At 41.9% G+C, this 16803-nt stretch overlaps 1 protein-coding gene across 7 annotated transcripts in view; it reads left to right on the top strand.

Annotated features, from left to right (window-relative positions):
- The window catches only part of ANKRD28 (ankyrin repeat domain 28), a 216101-nt gene that overhangs the window by 102936 nt on the left and 96362 nt on the right, over positions 1–16803 (top strand). For all 7 annotated transcript variants that reach the window (XM_053262156.1, XM_053262157.1, XM_053262159.1 and 4 more), the window contains exon 3: positions 14734–14812. In XM_053262156.1, coding sequence (XP_053118131.1) covers positions 14734–14812 — 79 coding nt within the window. The remainder of the gene's footprint in view (positions 1–14733; positions 14813–16803) is intronic.

The raw sequence follows: 16803 nt of genomic DNA on the forward strand, positions 1-16803 counted from the left end.
GCATTTTCAATAGCTGAATCACTTTAGCTGTCAATACTAAATGGTTAGAGTGCTGGACTTGGACTGGAGAGGCCCGGGTTCAAATCCCCATTCTGCCATGATACTTGTTGGGTGACTCTGGGCCAGTCACTTCTCTCTCAGCCTAACCTATTTCACAGGGTTGTTGTGAGGAGAAACTTAAATATGTAGTACACCACTCTGGGCTCCATAGAGGAAGAGCGGGATATAAAATGTAAAAATAAAATAAAATAAAAATGTTTTGAGAACATTCTGTGTGAAGTAGTACTTTGCCCATCTCCTGCTGATTAATTTCATCAGATGGTCCTTGGTTCTAGTGTTGTGAGAGGGAGAAACACTTTAAGTCAATACTTGGCCATGATGAACTTAGATTGCCCCAAACCTAGTCAGACACTCGGTTATACTGCTCTGGCTGTCCTTTAGCAGTTTGAGAACATAAAATTCTCTTAGGCTGTGTGTTCCCATTTGTCACATTTTTGGCACTTATTTAAAAAGTGCTGAAAACTTGTTTTAAGGAAAAATGGCAAAACAAGAAACTGGACTGCTTTTAGAAAGAAGGCTTTTGAGACAAAGGTGTTAAGTGGCCTGAAAATAATTTGGTGGATATTAACTAGGATGGAGGTCTTCATGCTTTACCTAGTCTAGTGTACATGTTAATGGAGTGTGAACAGTAATGGTATTGTACTGTGTGAGCTGTTTGCCTTTTGTTTGTTCGTGTCCTCAGATATTCCAACCTAGCGAAGAGAGATTTGGAATAGTCTACTAAAGTTCGTGTTGAATCTTTATATAATTAAAGGTTTTTGATGTTGTTGCTCTCTCACTATGAAGATTATATTATGTCTTCCTCGAAGTACTCCTTTTAAAGAAGCATTTTAAATGTGAATGTATCAGATGTAGGCGAAAGAACCGACGTTCAGTCTTTTCCAATTTCCAATTTATTTTTAATACTTCCTTCTTTCAGTGGCTTCAACCAGCCATTTCTCATCTGAAGCTTATATTGTATCTTAGGCAATCTGTGTTTGGGTATTAGTCAAACATTTGTTATCTGCTGTATATTAGAAAGGACGAAAAATTCAGAAGCATTGGTCTGTATTCTACATTCCTTTTATGAGAAATACAATTTGAATAATATATAGAACTAGCTGATCCGGTACAGAGCATCTGTGCCCCTAGAGCTCCTCTCCACCTCCTTTCCATCTTCACCCCCCCCCCCCACTTCAGCCCCAGTCCGTTCGTCCCCTCCCAGTCCGCTTTCCCTTGCCAGCCGGCCTGGCCAGCACTTTCCTCCCCGCTGGCCAGCCTGGCTGGCGTTTCCCCTCACTGCTCCCTGTTGGTGCTGGCCAGCCTGGCTTGCGCTTTCTAGTTCTCCTCGTCGCCATCCCCCCCCGCCCTCCCTGTCGTCGTTGTCATCGTCACCGTCAATTTCTCCCGCCCGCCCCCGCCTTCTCCTCACTTCGGCTGGCACAATTGTTTGCCTACCGCTGTTGTTATCTCCCCGGCCCACCAGCCGGATGGCTTCTGCCATCACCATTTTCTTCCCCCTGCCCATCCCTGTTGCTATCCGGCAGCTCTCTCACGAGAGTTGCCACATATGGGATTAGTCACAGGTAAACCTTAGTGAATTATATATAAAGAAGATAAACGCTAATGCCTCATTCCTCTAAGTTTAGCACTTTTAACTAAAATTGCTACTGTTTAGAATTACTGTATTTTAATCAGTTGAAGGAATTGTCACGCCTACAGCGTGGGGAGAGTAATGAGTAAAAATAAATTCTGTCTTCAGTAAGGCTTTTTAATGTTTTGGTTTGGGTCAAAAGGGGTGTGTGGAGTTCTGCTCATGCAAAGATCTTCCATTTCCAATTATGCCCTTTGGAAAAACTGCTCTTTAAAGTTGGGGGAATCTCTAGACCCAGGATTCAATGTGGGTTGCAGTTGGAAACTAAAATTGATAGCACCTCTTCCCCGCAAGTGGATGTGCTGTTTGGTTATAAATGGGGGTTTGGCTCCTCCGTCATGGATATTTTTCCTTAAGGCAGACTTGTAACTTTTTATTTATTTATTTATTTATTTATTTATTTATTTATTTATTTATTTATTATATTTATATCCCACTTTTCCTCCAAGAAGCTCAGAGCAGTGTGCATGGTTATGTTTATCCTCACAACAACCCTGTGAGGTGGATACATGACTGGCCCAGAGTCACTCAATGAGTTTCATGCATGGGTGTAACTGGGGAGGGGCAGCCAGGACACCTGCCCTAGGTGCCACTGAGTGGGGGCACCACACCAGTGCCTGCCACCCCCCACCCCATTGCCCAGCTGCCTAGCCCCAAGGCCCCTCAGCTACTTCCCTGTTCGCCTTCTCTCCTGCTTGCCTTGTCCTCAAGCCTACAATCTGAGCAGCCTGCAAACTGCAGCACAGCTCCTTCTCTCCCTGCCTCTCAGCTGATTGGTGGGTGGGTGGGGCTTCCAGAGAGGCCTCCTTGCAGGCCTCCCTGAAGCCTGAACTCGAGTGCCGGCTGCTCTTACTCACCGCAGTTCTCTCTGCCCAGCACAGACCAGCCTTTGCCTGCTTAAAAGAGGTATGATGTGAATTCCTTTTTGTGGTTATAGGCACCCCCCCCCCAATATATAGCGATCTGCTTGCTATAGGCCTTTGATTGGGGGGTGGGGAGACTGAGAAGTCTGAATATTTAACTTGAAACAGATTGGAAAGTTTGATGCCCTTTTTTTCTTTAAACTATCTAAAAAGCCTTATAAGTGGCTTTTTTCATGGCAGAAAATTACAAGAAACTTCTTGAACGAACAATATTATATTATATTCATTCATTCATTCATTTATAAATGCACTTGTGTTCAATTTGTTTTGCAACCCAGAAGGTGTGAGTGAGAACTGTGAAGCATGTGTTGTGTGTTTTATTTTTATTTCTTTAGAAATGCATTATATGTCCAAGCTGGTTGGACATGTCCAAAAACCTCACTCACACGATTTACACTGTATGTCATCAGTCAGTATGATTCTGTAATTATATGAAATGTTAAGGAGGCCCTACACATGTTGATTTGCCCCCAGCCCTGCACACCACTAGTGATGACCCTGCTTCTGAGCATCTGCAGAGAGTGTTTTTTATCTCAGTACAGTGAGAGGCCACACCCAGTCCTACTTCCACACTGGGGAGCAGGGAGAATGACTTTTAGGACAGACTAGGGCATAGCTTCAGGAGGTCCTTGAGCCCCGGCATGTCTCATCTATCTTAAAATTTTACCAAGAAGAGGTAGATTCCTCATTCTCTCCCCCCTCTCTTTTTATCCTGAGGAATGGTGCTAATTCTTGCTCTTTTCTCTCTTTTTCCGCACCTATCTTCCTTGCTTAAGTGGGACTTACTGGTCTCCTATAGGGAGCAAAATATGCTGGGAGCACAAATTGGTTTGGTTTGGTTTACATTCCTGAGCATGTGCAATCCTATATGCACTTAACCAAGGAAGGATCTCAGACAGTTTAAGTAGACATGCTTTTTTTGCCAGCTAGTCCTTTAGGTTTCAATGAAATGTACTTCCAGCTAAATGTGGTTAGATTTGCTGCCTGAGGCTGCAATTCTCCACACACTTACCTGGGACCTTTACACACAGCAGGCTTTACTGCAAGTTTACTGGGAGACTTTACTGTGAAATTGAAGTTGTCCCAAAGAACCAATGCATAATAGTGGATTTTTTTAAAAACTCCGGATATAAATCAAGCTACACTCTAACGAGCAGTGAAAAATCTGAATTGTGTGTGAATTGCTCCCCAATAACTCGCAGGGACTCCAGGATAACACGTGAATGCAGCACCTCCATTCCAGAGATGTGTGTTAAAGGGTTTTTAAAAGCCCTGTGTGAAAAACCTCCTGGAATCAAACTTTACTGAATTTGTTTAGAATTCTGAGAAAACATACATAGGCTCACACTGCATGGTTGAAAGTCTCCTTTGCTAATCTGCAGCGAGGGGCCAGTTTTAATAATTAGTGTTTCTAGTGTGTTCTAGGCATTAAAAGTAGCACAAATATATAGTACTCAATGTATATCACTATATATTGTGAAGTGTGCGTGTGTGTATTCAGTGAAATGTATTTCCAGGCAGCATACTTATTTTGAAATACAGTATTGAACTTAAATCCTTGGGGACCTGGGTGTGTGGAGGCCCTGGACTTTGTGGGGCTGGGGGCCCATTTTAAAATCTCATCTCTGGGCCCATTCCAACCTTGCTATGCCCCTGGCAGAATAGATACATATGTATTGACCATTACACATGGGTTTCTGCACAACACCTGCACAGAAGAAACTTCCATGTAGAAAATGTTTCTCTTTTAAATTGACTCTGAATTTTCCATCCATGACTGGGATATCTGAGAGTTAGAGTCAATAAAAGAACAGCACACTGCTTGTGACAGGAAGGGGCAAATTGCAATGATTTCTTAGTGTGGCAGGGGCTGGTTTTGGCCCTGGCAGAACTTGGCTGTCTGCTCCTGTTGCAAATTCCTCTGTCTAGTGTTGCAAACTAATGTATCCTCCTCCCTCCTAGTGCCAAAGTAAGCACTAGTGTGGTGAATGCACATATACTCCATCATGAGCCAACAGTCATCACAAGACAAAGGCTGGCAGAAATCATTCAGTGGTTTATAGGCTACCCCCCACCACCACCTTCTTCCCCTATTTTGCTAGTGACTATTTCGGCAGGTGATCCTCTAGGACAAAGTCATGTTTTTAAAAAAACATGAGATGTGACAGAAAATGAAACTTGGAATCCTCACATAATTCCTGACTGTTGTTCTAAGTCTTTAACAGAGATGGCTCATGTTTTCAGGTTTTGATCAACAACCATGTCTAGATAGTACAGTGTTCCTTTTAACAGGGATTTCCAGATACTGTTGACTACAAGTCCCATCGTCCCTGTTTGGACAGGGGCGCAATTTCAGTGCTTGCCCTATATACTATTTTCCCTAGATACGCCCCTGGTTTCATTGTTGAATGGGGATTTGAACTTTGGTCTTCCCAGTCCTAGTAAAACACTCTAACTGCTACACTATGCTGGCTCTGCCATCATAAAGCGTACTCAATCCCTTTTTTCTTGTCACTTCTCTTCCTACCCTCTCAGCATTCATGTACTGTATTTGATCCCTCTATGTTTCTTTAAGGCCTGATGAGCTAACCCACAATTAACTAAAAGGCATCTGGCTAAGTGATAACATTAATTGCGTAATTCATGTGAAAGATTAAGAGCCACCAAGGAGTTTGTGGTAATATTATTTGGGACTCTTGATGTCTTTGATCTCTTAAGGTTTAGAACCCATTCTAATAGCAGGGACAAAGAAGCAGGACATGCAGTTGTGATAGCACAGAATCAGACTTTCTCAGGGCTCTCAAGAGCATCTCAATTCTCTATAGTCTGAGGAAAGAGACTGTGGAGGCAACTGCTAATAACCTCAGACAAGCAGCTAACTGTTCAGTCACCATACTCCCTTCTAGTTTATAGTCAGTTTGAACATTTATAAAATTAACTTGACTGCAAACGAGTAATAGTGCAACATGACTGTATAAAATCTGAGTGAATCCACAGACTTCACATAGGAAATTGCTTTATACTAATTCAGACCATTGGACCATCAAGTTCAGTATTGTCTTCACTGACTGACAGTGGCTCTCCAAGATTTCAGGCAGGAGTCTTTCTCAGCCCTGCCTGAAGATGCCAGGAACTGAACTGGGGACTTTCTGTATGCAAGCTCTACAGCTCCATCCCCTTAGGTAATATCTTATAGCAGGCTAACTAACAGTAACAGTTGGAACTTACAGTGCTTGAAGGAACTGCATTCCATTATATCTTTTGAACCTGGTGTTTTTACAATATTGTTGAGTGTTGAAAGTGTTTAGTCTCTGAAGTCAGGTTGGCTTTAGTATGTTCCTGTAGTGGGAATATTCCTCACTATATTTCATATTCTCAGATTTTATGACCAGCATCCAAAGAAAAGCACAACTAAATGGACACAATAAAGGGGACTTTGGAATTTTGTTTCTCAAATATCAGGGCTCCATGCCATATGGCAAGCCATGCTTGACAGTAAGGAAACTTTTAAAATCAGTTGTTGGGTGATCTGTTGCTCGCGCTCTCATGCTCGCGCTCTCTCTCTCTCTCTCTCTCTCTCTCTCTCTCTCTCTCTCTCTCTCAAACACACACACACACACCACACTAAGCATTCCCAAACATCTAAAGTAGTTCTTTTAATCATGGCCTATGGAAATAAAAAATTAAAAGTGGAATGTTAAATTGTCAGTTCTCATACTTCCTTCAGAATCCTAAAAAATGTACTTTTAATCATTTCAAAGCCTATAGCAGATTCTTGCACTTTACAGAGGGTTGGACAAGAAGATCTCCAAGTTCGCTTCCAACTCTAAAATTCAAAGCTAGAAACATAGGAATATAGAATTATTATTAAAATAATTGAGAGCCCGAGTTTTAGCCTTTGCAATTTTTTAAATCAAAGGAAGTGTGACAGTTCTTAACTACTGCTAGTGTGTGTCAGTTTCTAAAAGCTTGATTGTATGACTACTTCTGGTACATTGATGTCTTTCCCACATCACATCAAAACCTGAAGGCCTTTGGATGTGGCAAATCTCTTGGTGTTTCCCTGCCAGGTCTTCATTCTATTCCCATTTTGATTGAATTAGTTAATATTGGGTTGCTATTGAAAATAATTCAGCCTTTTATGTAGTCACTCAGACAGGGCTAGCAGCTCCTGTGAGTTTATGTACAATGCTGAAGCAGCATTTTCTAGTTGGGGAATCATTCTATACTATAACATGCAACTTTTTCTTTGTTGGCCTCAAAAACATTTAATAGCGAAGTAGTCAGTCCTCAATATGTTTCACTATGCTAAACTGGTTGAATGGTACTTATAACTGTATGAAGTGATAACCTTTCAGAGTATAGACCCTTCAGAGGTCTCTCTGAAGCAATGTTCACATTGGTGGTACTTTGTTAATTTTTGTCCTTTTCCCTTCTTGTATCTTCAGGAGATAATGATTTGTCAGGGGAAAGGGGCAGAATTCACACTGCAGTCACTTCAGACTTGGATAGCTGAAACTGTTCATATGAACACTTGTGAATTAATTGCTGTATGCTATTTGGAATGATTAATATAAGTGTGAGATAATTTGGTTAATGGATTTTGCATGAGAATGTATCTGGTCTGAATTAAAGCATATTTAGCTGCCCAGTTGTGTAATCCAGTGTACTAATATTAATTTTATTATTTTTATGTTTAATATCCTATTTTGAAACTGAATGAAGTTTCACAGTAGAAATTCTTATCCTCTTCTCCAAATAGATGATGCCTTAGATACTGTCGATTAGGGTCAATGTGGTTTTCCACACTAGATTTCAGAAGTGGATTTTGCAGGTGGAAGTGAACCCAAGAAACAAGGAAAAGACTGCCTTCATAGCAGGGCAAGGTCTCTGGAAGTTTAGGGTCATGGCCATTGGTTTACTTAGAGTTCTGGCAACCTTAGGGAAGCTACTGGAAAAGATGCTTTAAGGCCTGCCATTCATAGCCTGCTTGTTGTATTAGAATGATATTCTGATATGCGCAGAGAGATGAACTACTACTAGTATGTTTGCAAATAGTCTATGTGAAAAATGAGCACAAAAAATATTATTCCAAACAAAGGTTGGTAACTTGTTGGGGCATTCAAAAAGTTTAGCAATTCTTTTGACTCGAGAGAATACCAGGTGCGGAATTTTTTTACTTGTAATACAACCAGAGTAATTTACATTATCAAATGTCTGTGCTCTCTCTTATATGTGAGTATGACCATGAGAACCATCAAAACAAGGATTATTGAGCACAAAGGCTGCATTCGTAAAGGACGGTCGCAGGCACCTTTAGTTAAACACGCCCTGGATCACAATCATAAGGCTGAACAACTGCGGTTATGGTATATTGAGAAAGTTAAAACTAATAACAGAAAAGCTTATAGATCTCTACTAAGCAGGGAACTATTTCGGATCTTCACCTATAAATGTTGACACCTTGGGGTTTGAATGAGGAAATGAATTGGTTCCATGAGTCTTAATTTATTTTTTCTGGCCATTGTTTTTTGTGACTCTTCTCCCATATTGGATAACAGTTTTTACTTTTTGTACTTGCTGTATAATTAGTCCCATAATTCCCAGCTGGAGCTGCTCACTGATGGATTGTACAGTGAGCATGCTCGGGACAGGACTGAAACGCCCTGTCCCAGTTCCGGTCCTGTCTGCTCGAGGTGGAACGTCATAGAAAGAGCTCTTCAGCATTTTGATGGTTTTTCTCCTATTTTCAGGCTAACTTTTATTCTCAATTTACTATTTTTTGCTGCGCTCCTTCTTCTCCCACCCACCCCCGCCCCTAGATTGTGTGAGGGTGGGAAGGGAGCTGCCTTAGGTTTTTCATTTTGCCCAAATTCTAAAATTCTTATCACAGTTAGCTATATTCAGCTGTTTGTTGCTTTTATTTTTGTTCTGTTGGATCATTACAGCGTGGGCCCGTTCTCCTCATGGAGTGGATGCACACAGACAAGCTGCTTAGAGGTTCCCTTTCTGAAGGTTCTCACGCTTCTCTTAAAATCGCCTCTTCCGGGGTTCCCCCCTTTTGGGTGTGGTCAGCTGCTCAGTTACGTTCTGTTCCCACCCCTTTTGCTCCGGCTCCAAAAAAGGCAGCAAAAAAATCTAAGCATTTAAAAGGACAATTAGAGGCTCCAAAAAAGAGAAAGAAGTGTTCTCACTATCTGTGCGCCTCAGCAAGTGCCTTTTGATTACAGATGTATGCTGTAAAACAAAGCCATGCCACAAAGGAGATTCTCCAGAAAGGCGGGCTAAAAACCTGCCGTGATGACCAGCACCCGGTGGACGATTCCATGGTGTCCCTGCCACTTGTGATAGTGGTGGAAGATGCAGAGGGGGAACTAGCTGTTCCGCGCAGTCCCCCTGCATCTCTCCCTGAACAATTGGGCCCGTTCCTTATGGTGCAGTTAACAAAGCACCAATTCCAGAATTACAGATCATGCCGGCACATAAGGATCTTAGGCCTTCCAAGCCGGTGGAGTTTCCTTTCCTGCCCTCTGGAGATCCCAGTGCCTGTAAGTAATGAGGTGCCCCACTCTCTGGGCCTGGCTGCCTCTATTCTCCGTAATGTGGCTGGGGGACTTCTTTGTGAGGGAGTGTTTGCCCCTTTGTACTGCACATTCCTTGGTGCTTGCCACACTTCCGACTCAGCCTGCAGGGTCTGCCTGGCCCTCTGAGAGGCCATGATGCCCCAGGACTTCTTTGTCATCGTCCTCACCTGATTCCAGCCCTAGAAGGCAGGCCATTCCACTTTCGGAAAAGGGCAGGTTTATCCCACAGAAACTGGGGCACAGAGTGATTTATTTATTTATTTATTTATTTGAATCGAATTTGTACACTGCCCCCTGTGCTACCAGCTTCTTCTTTGGTTCCACGTTTGCCCAGAAACCCTGGAATTCCACACAGGCATGCGTCTGATTCAGATTCAATTCCTGAGTCACCTGGTCCTTTGCTGCCCATAGATTCGGATAAGGAGGAGGGAGAACTCTCTGGGGAAAGACATAGCACAACAGACACCCATTTCAGCTCATTTATTTAGTTCTGCTGACTTTGAAGTGTTGCTTTCTAAGGCCAAGAGGGCTATTAATGATGTGGCCCCTACAAAGGTTGTGCAAAGCACTCCAGACTTAGATCAAAATGTTTTTCCTTCGTCGTCCTCATCCTCAGTATCTGTTCCCTTTCCATCACATTTTCCTAAGGTGATGTTGGCGGAGTGGCAGCAACCTGCTTCCTCCAGACCAGTGGGTACCTACCCTAGGAAACATCATGTGCTCAATCAAGAGGTTACATTGCTACTCGCTATTCCTCAGATTGGTTCACCTGTGACACAGATGGTGTCAGGGTCTCTTCTAAACACAGAGGGGTAGGAAAAATTGAAGTCCCCAGAGGACAGAAGATGTGACATTGTTGTAAATCTGTCAGGCTAGCCAGACTAAGCAGAACAGAGGCAGAAGCAGAACAGCAAAATTCAACAGGAATAAATTCTCCAAACCAGGTCCAGTCCAAGTCAGTCCAATAAATCCAACAGAGTCCAAAGCGAAATCCACAGGCAAGGTCAACACAGTCCAGGGTCCAAACACGGTCAAGGCAAAACAGGAACACAGCTGATTAGCTCACAGAAAACTATTGTTGCTATCAGCAGGGTAGCTATGTTACAGGCGTCTCAAATAGGCTGAACCCCCGGTGCTGTTAATTAAGAGTTGTTGAGTCAGCAGCTTTGCCTGTTGTTCTACGCATGCAGCTTCTTACTTCTTGCTGTCTCTTGGATTGGCGCCTCTCCACAGCCAAGACTGGTTGCGCCTCCTCCACAAAAGCTGCTTCAGCCGGCTCTAACTCATCTTCCTGTGCGCCAGACCCACTCTCCTTTGCAACCTCTGGTACTTGCCCACCCTCCTCTGCTGTCAGCTCTGTCTCTACCTCCAACTCCTCCCCGGAGTCTTCCAGCATGTTCATACAGATGTATTACTTAAGAAAGCTCACTAAGCCTCTGCTACAGTTATAAAAGTGGCCACTACCAATTCTATTTTTTCTCGTGCTTCTATCTTTTGGGCTAAAGAGCTCATCACTCTAGTACCCCCAGAGAATGTTAAACTCCACCAAGGGCATCAATAAGATGGCCAAGGCAGCTGCATTAATGGCGGATTCAAGCCTTGATTGCATTTACCAGGCATCAAGGGCTATAGCATCGGGAGTTGCTGTACAGCAGTCCCTTTGGCTTAAGTCATGGCAGGTAGACACCAAGTCCAAATTGGCCTTTACTACTTCCTCCTTTACAGGGGCTTATTTTTTTGGCCCAGCCCCGAATCTGGTATTAGTAGAAACTAAAGATAAAAAGGCAGCCATGCCTTCACTGGGAAAGATTTCTGAAGGCCTTTTTGTTCCCATAGACAATTCCAGGGAAATAACTCATCTGAAGGCAGATATTTTCATAACAACTATTTCAGAGGGTCTGACCGCTCACAGTGGAGACAGCACTATAGAGGGCCCTCAAGAGCACAGCGGTCTAGGCCTTTCAGCATCGGTTCCCAGTTCCTCAAGAAACAGTGATGCAGTTCCTGTTGGGGGCAAGCTTCTAGAATTTGCTCTCACTTAGAAGTTTACCATCCAGGATCTCTGGGTGTTGGGTACAGTTGCCAATGGCTTTGCCTTAGATCTCATCTCTACTCTACTCGACTTCTTTCAGACATCCCCAAAATCAAACAAGCCAGAGAAACACCTGAGAATGGTTCAAGCAATTTGTTACCTTGAACAAATTTGAGGAATTGAATGGGTGCCCTTGATAGACATACGTCACAGCATTTAAAAGTTCTGCTGTTGAGCTCTTATTCCTTTCTCCCCAAAAGGATGGTACTTGTCCTAGTCCAGCACTCTAACCACTACACCACACTGGCTCTCTTATTAGCAAGTTTGCTAGGCATTAATCTTTTTGCTTACACACCTTTTCATTTTCTGTACTCCTGAATAAAGCAGCTCTTTGTTTTCAAGTCATGTGCCCACTCTTATTTGTCATTTATTTATTTATTTATTTGATTTATATACCGCCCTTCCAAAAATGGCTCAGGGCGGTTTACAATTAAAACAAACTTGTAAAACAATGAAAAGCTAAAACAAATTAAAAACAATAACACAACAATTAACAATTTAAAAACATTTTAAAACAAGAATTAAACATTGTCTCCAGACCCCAGCTCAAGAAGACACGTAGACTTAATATGGATGAAAAGGGCCACAACTTTATTAACTATTACACAGGCATGGCAGACTGGAACACCAGGTGATTAATCACCCTTAGGGAACAGTGCGGGCCAATAGAAGCAGGTCAGAACTCTGAAGTCCTACCCATCACCCTACTGGGCGACACACCCTGGCTCGGGAATGGGCAGGTACGCCCCACTCAATTCCTTCAAAGCCAACCCCCCCTTCTGTAAGAGAGGATCTGGATACTTCTAGGCATTCGTCCACCCCGGACCGCGCAGCCCAAAGGTTGGAGAAGTCCTGAAGCAGGTTTCATGGCAATCATTTCCCCCATGCTGCACAGGCCACAAAGGACCGATTAACCAATCACCCTTTTACATATCCAAGGGTGCTCACCGATATTCTAACCCTCAAATTACCACCCCACCTACACTATTACTGTTATTTCCAACATGTCCACTCCACAATCAACTTTCCCAGATACTATAATATAACTATGGGCCAGTCTGCAACCATTTGAAGTGAATTTCCCCACTTTGAGCAAAGCATAATCACGAAGGGTGATCATTACTACTAAGTGATTATTACTACACTTCAGAGCAGACCTGTCAACATCGCTTGACCTAATCTGTATTGGGAACATATGTTGGTGGGAAGATGATTTTGTAATCTGTGTTTTGCTGACTTTGCATGCTTTTCTATTTTCTATTTTCATATTAACTTGTTCATTGATTCTCTAGCAGGAGTAACTGTTAGTCCTTGTAATGGCAGTTGTTTGAAAGTCAGAAGCTTTTCTTTGAGGGAACTTCTCACTTCTTGGAGAAGTGGGTTTGGGAGTGGCCAAACCAGACACTGGAACATTTAATTTCTTGTCTATAGTTCACTCACAGGATGCTGCATTACCTCTTAGATAGAATTTCATGTAATTTTAATATACTCTGACATAAATCCTGAAAATAAATACATTTCTTTTAGGTTCATCTGAAATGACATTAGTGTGGATTGTTTTTTCGAAGTATTACTCAAAAGTAATGTAGACATCTTGTCGAGACAAGTTTCATGTATACTAGAAAGAATTTGAAATATAATTTGACTGCATACAATTATATTAAGAGCTACGAAAAGGTTCAATATTCTTTGCCAGATAAGATTCTGTGAGAACACACAAATCTTCTGTTTGTTTTGTTGCTTTCTTGTAATGGAGTTTTGAATACTGAAGGACTTAATTAGGCACTGCTTTTGCAATGCATGAAAAAAGACAGTTCTTGTTCTCTGAAGTTCGTGGTGACTCTTTTTTGTTTGTTTGTTTCAATTTTTGCATAACACATTCATTTCTGAACTGTGCATATTTTCCAGTGCATTCTGACTAGTGGAAAGAAACTCTTGGCATGGTAGATTTTAAAATGTATTGAATTTAAGATATAATGTAGACAATCACTCATTTTTCATAACTTCCTGTTTGACTGAAAAATTATTTGGACATGAATCTGCAGTCTACAGTGATAGGTTGAAATTGTTATTTTTTCTTTCATATGCCCATTTTGTATTTTTTTAAAAACTTGTGATTTAACCCTTCAGCATCCAATATATTTTCCATTCAAGTCCCATGGGACTTTCAAAATATACCTTGTTTGGATGAAGTGTAAATACTTGGGAAACATGGGTCTAGGAACTTGGACCATTTCTCCGCTGCTGTAAGTGGTGGGCAGGAATTTGCAGGAAAGAGGTAACAGGTGTATGCTTAACTCTTCCCTCCACCTCTTCCAACTGCTACCATCACTACTTAATGATGTGGCTGGGGGGGGTGGCTGCAAGGGGAGAGCAACAGGTGGAGAATTTTTATCTGAAAAGAGAACTGCATGATCAGTTGTTATCAGAAGCAACAAGATAAAATGTCATTGCAGTTTGGAAAATGTTAACCAATAAAGTAAGCAGAATAATTAAAGTCAATGATGCTCTAGTCCAGGTTTGTATTTCTCTGATTACTTCTAAACATAAAATTAATCCTAGATCAGACATTCAAAGGTAATAAAGTCACCGAAGACAGCATTGCTAATGTTTGTCTGGATTATATTGGCATGGCAGTATAAATTATCAAACAATATATTTTAATGATAATACTGAGGCATTTTATACTTTTAAATATAAAGTAATAAAAACTGAAATACATGCAACATTTACTTTCTTGTTGAACCTAAAAGTAAATGTTGTGTGTATTTCAGTTTCCCCCCAAATTTCTATTTTCTGTCAGGAAATAACCTAAATTTTCCATTATTTTAAACTTTCTGGAATTGTTTCATTTTGGGGATAAAGTAATCTGATTAGAATTGCTATCTAACCTAACATAGCATGTTATTAACATAGCATGTTAAATCCTGGCTTTTTACCCAGGCTTTTATATGATTGTCTCTGCTGTTGCTCTTTGTATTTTTGTACTGTTTTTATGCTTGTGTTTTAAATTTTTAATCAGATTTGTTTTTATATTTTTAGCTTATATTTTAATTGTGTCATTTTTATAATCTTGTTTTAAATTCTGCTGTAAACCACCTTGGGATTATTTTAATGAAAGGCGGTATATAAATTTAACAATAATTAAATAAATAAAATATCCTTATTCCATATATATTTCAATTTGTTCTGTTGATAACTGTAAGTTGGAAGCATCGGAAAAATATTCTTTACCACATTTAATCATTCTAATGAACTACAAAAGGGCAGTCAGATTATTATAGATAGTAATTAATTTGTATTAGGACATTTTGATTATATAATATATACTTGTGCTCATTATATTTATTGTTAACTCTTTCCTCCTCCTTTGTGGTGCTAACTTCAGTATCTCTCTCACTAGATAGTTTTTGTTAGACTTTTTTTCTCTTCTTTCCACAGGATAATGAAAAACGGACCCCTTTACATGCTGCTGCGTACCTAGGAGATGCAGAAATTATTGAACTACTTATTTTATCTGGTATGTGTCCGTCGCCCCCCCCCCCCAACAAACAAGCTCCATTTCTTAGAAAACATTTATTAACTTTGTTAATATGGAAATATTGGCAGTCTGTTTAAATAAAACTTTTTAAACATATAATGTAATACATAAAGATAAGACAAAGTGGTTTCTACATTTTTTTTGTTCAGCTGTAAATATTGATGATATTGCATAGTTGGTGTTCCTAGAAGCCATTTGCAGCCCAGCCGGTGAAGGGGACGGGGTCAGCAGGGGAGTTCTCCTGCCGACCGCTTGAGCATGGGAAGGGAAGGGGCGGCAGGGGTCTTGGGGCTGCGGGGGGCGGCCGCCAGCCGAGCCGGGGGAATTGAAGAACCGGGCGGCAGGGACTGGGAGATACCCTGCCGCCCGATTGAGTATTCAAAAGGAGGAGGATTAGCCGTGCCAAGAGGCGGGGGAATGAAGCGGGCGGCAGGGAGGTATGCCGCCCGCTTACTCAATGAAATACGGCGCCATTCTTGAGGGGGTAAGTAAAGCCCCCCCCCGGTACTCTTTTGGAACCCCCCACCCCAGTGCCGGACCGCAGCTCCGCGGTTCCGTGCACACCCCTAGTCTGAAGTCATTTAAGGGTTTAAAGGTCATACCCAGTACCTTAAATTTTGCCTGAAGCAATCTAGAAGCCAATGCAGCTGCACTAAGGAAGGTGGTGTTTTTTCAGAGTCTCTTATCCCATTTAAGACTCTAGCCCTATTCAGACATTGAGCTTCTTCTCATGAGCAGTGAGAAGGGTTCCAGAGCAAGTTGTGGGGAAGGCGGGTTAAACCTACCTTTCCTGCAGATGATCCAGCTAGCTTTGCTGGGCATGCTCTCCGCATTCCCACACAATTCCCCATGTGCTGAAGCAGAGGGGAGGGTTGGGGGCTGGGATGTGTTGTCTTGGCCCCCTGAAATACCATGATGCACCATGTGAGTGTGCCATGCATCATGGGGAATCATGCATCATGAGCAAGCAGCCACAGCTGCCAGACAATCAGGAAAATACAGTTAAGGGAACTCTTGCTCCCTTAACCTTGTTTTGATGGGTGGCTATTTAGGCAGGTTTGCCGCCAGGACTGGCTCGATGCTGGGGGTTCACATGTACATACAAAACTGGGCTGGGCTCCCTTAGCCCAGTTTTGCACTCGTGTGTGAATCTCCTCATTATGTTGTAGGAATGTACAGATGTCTGTACACTTGTACATGTTTTTCTGTGAATGATTGTACCTGCATTCATTTTAAAAGTGAACCTGAGTATAGGCCCCTCCAAATGTATGGTACAGATAAGAAGTTTTCAGTACATGTGAATAATTGTACCTGTGTATACTGTATACTTGTATGACTATTGAACATTACATTTGAATAGGGTTTCTGCAGTTACAGCACCAGGTAGTTTTTCACACCTGGCTTTTATTTCGCATCTCCTCCGGAATGGAGGTATGCATTCACATTATCGGTCAGATTTACCCCAAAGTCCCTGCTATCTATCAGGGAGCACTTCACACACAATTTGGGTATTTCATTGTGTGTTAGAATGTAGCCCGATCCATATCCAGGGTAAAAAAAAAACCCTTACGTCGTTTTTGTGTGTCATTTTGGGGGGCCAACTTCAAACTCGCAGTAAAGTCTGCTGTTTGGGAAAGCTTCAGCTGTATCTTCCAGAGGGTCTTTAGGGGCAACTCCGTTACATGGTAGAGTAATCTAGCTGAGATGCAACTAAGGCATGGAACAACTGAAGTTATATTTTTAAAAAAGCAACATCTAAAATACAATGTTCAGTTAAATAATATTTACTTTTTGGTAGTGGTCCTATTTTCCTACACACTAAGGATGTCTGTGCCTGCATTGACAAGACCCCAGGGAACCTTCTAGAGCTATTAGAGCCTTTTGGCAGTAGCCCTGCCCCCTTTAATGACACACCCTTCCCTTCACACATATCTCCCTCAGTCTTCTTCCAACAGCCGTAACAGCGACAT

Source organism: Hemicordylus capensis, chromosome 6 (genome assembly GCF_027244095.1).
Source record: "Hemicordylus capensis ecotype Gifberg chromosome 6, rHemCap1.1.pri, whole genome shotgun sequence".
Taxonomy (NCBI): domain Eukaryota; kingdom Metazoa; phylum Chordata; class Lepidosauria; order Squamata; family Cordylidae; genus Hemicordylus; species Hemicordylus capensis.